General features: G+C 51.5%; 1 protein-coding gene across 1 annotated transcript; it reads left to right on the top strand.

Moving 5' to 3' along the window:
• The first annotated feature begins 937 nt into the window (after nucleotides 1-937).
• LOC112890709 (transcription factor bHLH69-like) lies at nucleotides 938-2,317 on the top strand. Its single transcript, XM_025957560.1, has 2 exons — nucleotides 938-1,610; nucleotides 1,758-2,317. Exons 1-2 carry the CDS (start codon nucleotides 1,068-1,070, stop codon nucleotides 2,004-2,006), a joined length of 792 nt encoding a protein of 263 aa, XP_025813345.1. The 5' UTR covers nucleotides 938-1,067; the 3' UTR covers nucleotides 2,007-2,317.
• Nucleotides 2,318-3,089: the final 772 nt, after the last annotated feature.

Genomic DNA, 3,089 nt, shown 5'->3' with positions numbered 1-3,089 from the left:
TCCGAGAGCATAGAGGCATGGATATAAAGTTCTACACGTTGTCGCATTACCATAAACAATGGCGCCGCCGTAAGAAGTGGCGATGTAGAGGCCTCCGACTTCCTAAAGTCGGCTAGGTGGCCGTTGAAACCATCTAAGCTGTTGGTGATGCAGATCTAGAAGCCGAAGATGAAAGTTGTACCCTCATCGAGCATGATGCTGGTGAAGCAGAAAGCTGCCATCGAGTTCTCCATTGGTTGCTCGATGAACACCTCTACCCGGCGTGCCAGGTGTTGGTGTTTTACCACCATGCCCACTGAGGGATATTCCTGAAGTGGTGAGTTTGTAAGTAGGGTGTTGCCGAGATCAGGAACTCGAAGGTGCAAGGAATATAAAGTTTAGACAGGTTCGGGCCGCCTAGAGCGTAATACCCTACATCCTGTGTGCGGTTTGTATTGCCTTAGGTGTTGATCGGGGTGATCTTGGTGATCTCTTTTGGAGGGGGTTCCTGCCCGCCCTTACATAGTTTGGGGGAATAGGGTTACATGGGAATCCTAGCCGGATATGAGCTCAGGAGTTCTACCCGAGTACTTTTCGGGTAATTTCTTTCTGTTCCGACTAGTTTTACTACGGTACGAGTAGTTCTACTACGTTACGAGTGGTTACAACTGATGTAAGGCGTGAGCTATCTCACCCCTTATACCGTAAGATGTACGTCATGTGTATAGTCCTGTGGTACATAAACTTACGTATAGCGACTAGGGAGCTCTACGTAGACTGCAACTAGTGGCAGTTCAGCGCATTAATTGCAATGTATTTGTATAACCCTCCCTCGTCAAATGCCCGCGTGGCACGCCCTTTTTCAATCGTCTTCTTCCCCGGTGGCCATGTGGGTGTGGTCCAAAGCGGCAGTACATATAAGGCCATGGCCGAGAATGCAGCCCAAGCGATCGCCTCATCTCCTTCCTCTTGTGGCATAGATCACATACCTAGACGCAGTACAGCTAGCTACGTGTCATGCAGCTAGCCGCGCAAGGGCTAGTTCTCTTTTTCTTGTATAGTAGAGATAGACTGTAGAGTCCCTATCTATGGCCATGGTCCGCGACCCCACACCGACTCTCTGCTACGACGAGGCGTTCATCGACGACGTCATCCACACCGGCGTCGAGTACGAGAACATGCATCACCACCCGTGGGAGCTTCCCATGGCTGGCAGCCCCGGCCGCAGCACCTGTACCTTCGTGCAGGACGGCGGCTGGGCGAACATGGCTGGCGTCGTCTCCTCGTCGTCCCCATCCTCGTCGTCCGTGGTCACCTTCGACGGCCACGGCGGCGAGGAGTACTGCGCCGCGTGGACGGACGGCTTGGACCCGCTTATTAGCTACGACCAGGCGCCGCCGGGCCACGCTGCAGCCTCCGCCGTCGCCTCGAACAGCTTCAGCTTCCGAGGCGACAGAGACGTCACGGCCGCCGTGGCCTCACAGAAACGGCCCCGTGCGCGTGCGCCGTCAAAGGGAGGTGAGGAAGAAGCTGCTGCTGCTCCTCCTCTTCTAAAGAGGGCAGCCGCCAAGCCTAGCAAACCGCCGCCCACCTCGACGGCGCCGAAGGACCCCCAAAGCCTTGCTGCCAAGGTGCGTGTCCGATCCAGCCGCCGTAAATCGAGCTCAAATGCAATTAAATTCTTCGTGCATCCAGTCTCCAAGTTTGTTGGTGATTAACTAACTAGTACTCCGGAGTAACTAACTAACAGTGCTTGTTCGTTGGGTCATTGGCTGCAGAACCGCCGGGAGAGGATCACCGAGAGGCTGAGGGCGCTGCAGGAGCTGGTGCCCAACGGGAGCAAGGTGGACACGGTCACCATGCTCGACAAGGCCATCACCTACGTCAAGTTCATGCAGCTGCAGCTCAAGGTGCTCCAGACGGACGCGTTCTGGCCGGCACCAGGTGGCGAGGCGCCAAGGATGTCCCAGGTCAAGGAGGCGCTCGACGCCATCCTCCTCTCGGCGCCGTTCTCGTCGCAACGATGACTCGCCGGCCGGCCGGTTGAGCTAGCTAGGATCAGAGCAACATCGGCATCGCATCCATGGAATGGACAAAGGCGTCCTTGCTGCTGAGTTTGTCATGTTCTTATGTGCTCCTTACACATCTTATATTGTTGCATTAATTCTTTCTCACCACGCCGTGTAACTGATGTCACAATCTTGTAGATACAAGAAAAGTGGCATGTTTCAGTCATTTTTCTTCCATGCCGTTCCATGTTAGTCTAATGGAAAAGCTTATGGTATTTGAGTGTTTATTCATTCTCCAAATCCACACTTTTCCCCGTGTACTCCGATCCATCCCTTTCGAGATAATACCAGACTTCTCCGATGTGTTAAGGGTAGGCTCATCCATGCTGGTAAAAATCAAAATAGCGGACACCCGACAGAGATAGAGCCGATAGAGATAAAAATATATCCATGTTGGTCTGGCATTGCAAACGTTCATGACACTGATACTATATATCACAGCTAACTCATCTGTCAGAGATAACTAACCCTTATTCATATTACTTGCATGCTACTAATTGGGTAACCAACATAGATGGATAGGAGCCGGCACAAATGAGGATTTCTGATAGTACCACCAGCTAGCGATTGGATAGTTAGCGTGGGAACTGTCAAAGTAGCGTAGACTCACCTCAATAGGTTAGCATGGTAGCATTATTGGTGGCAGATGATGCAGCGATGGGAGCAGCTGGAGATGGGTAACGACAAGGTGCGAGATACAGTACCCTATAGCTGGACTGAAGCAGGTGTGACGAAGCTCTGTTGTTTAGTTAGTGAGTAGTTGCTTTTGATGTAATTCGAGGCCCAGGCGTTTAACATGTAATCTAGCCTAAGGTGGGACAGCGCATGAAGTCGTGGCACGCGGCGTGTAACTCTAAATCTTTTCTTCTATCTTAATACAAAGAAGCGTATCTCTCCTGCATTTTCAAGAAACAAAATTACCCCTTACCTATTCTTACACTACCCAAAACAGAACAGTCCTATCACCCTATAGTATTCCCGTCGATTTTCTGAGGGTGTTTGGATACCCTGGACTAGTTCCTGTCAAATCGGATATTTGGA

This window comes from Panicum hallii, chromosome 4, assembly GCF_002211085.1.
Source record: "Panicum hallii strain FIL2 chromosome 4, PHallii_v3.1, whole genome shotgun sequence".
NCBI lineage: Eukaryota > Viridiplantae > Streptophyta > Magnoliopsida > Poales > Poaceae > Panicum > Panicum hallii.
The sequence above is the reverse complement of the archived record's forward strand: the minus strand, read 5'-3'. Positions and strand labels throughout refer to the sequence as shown.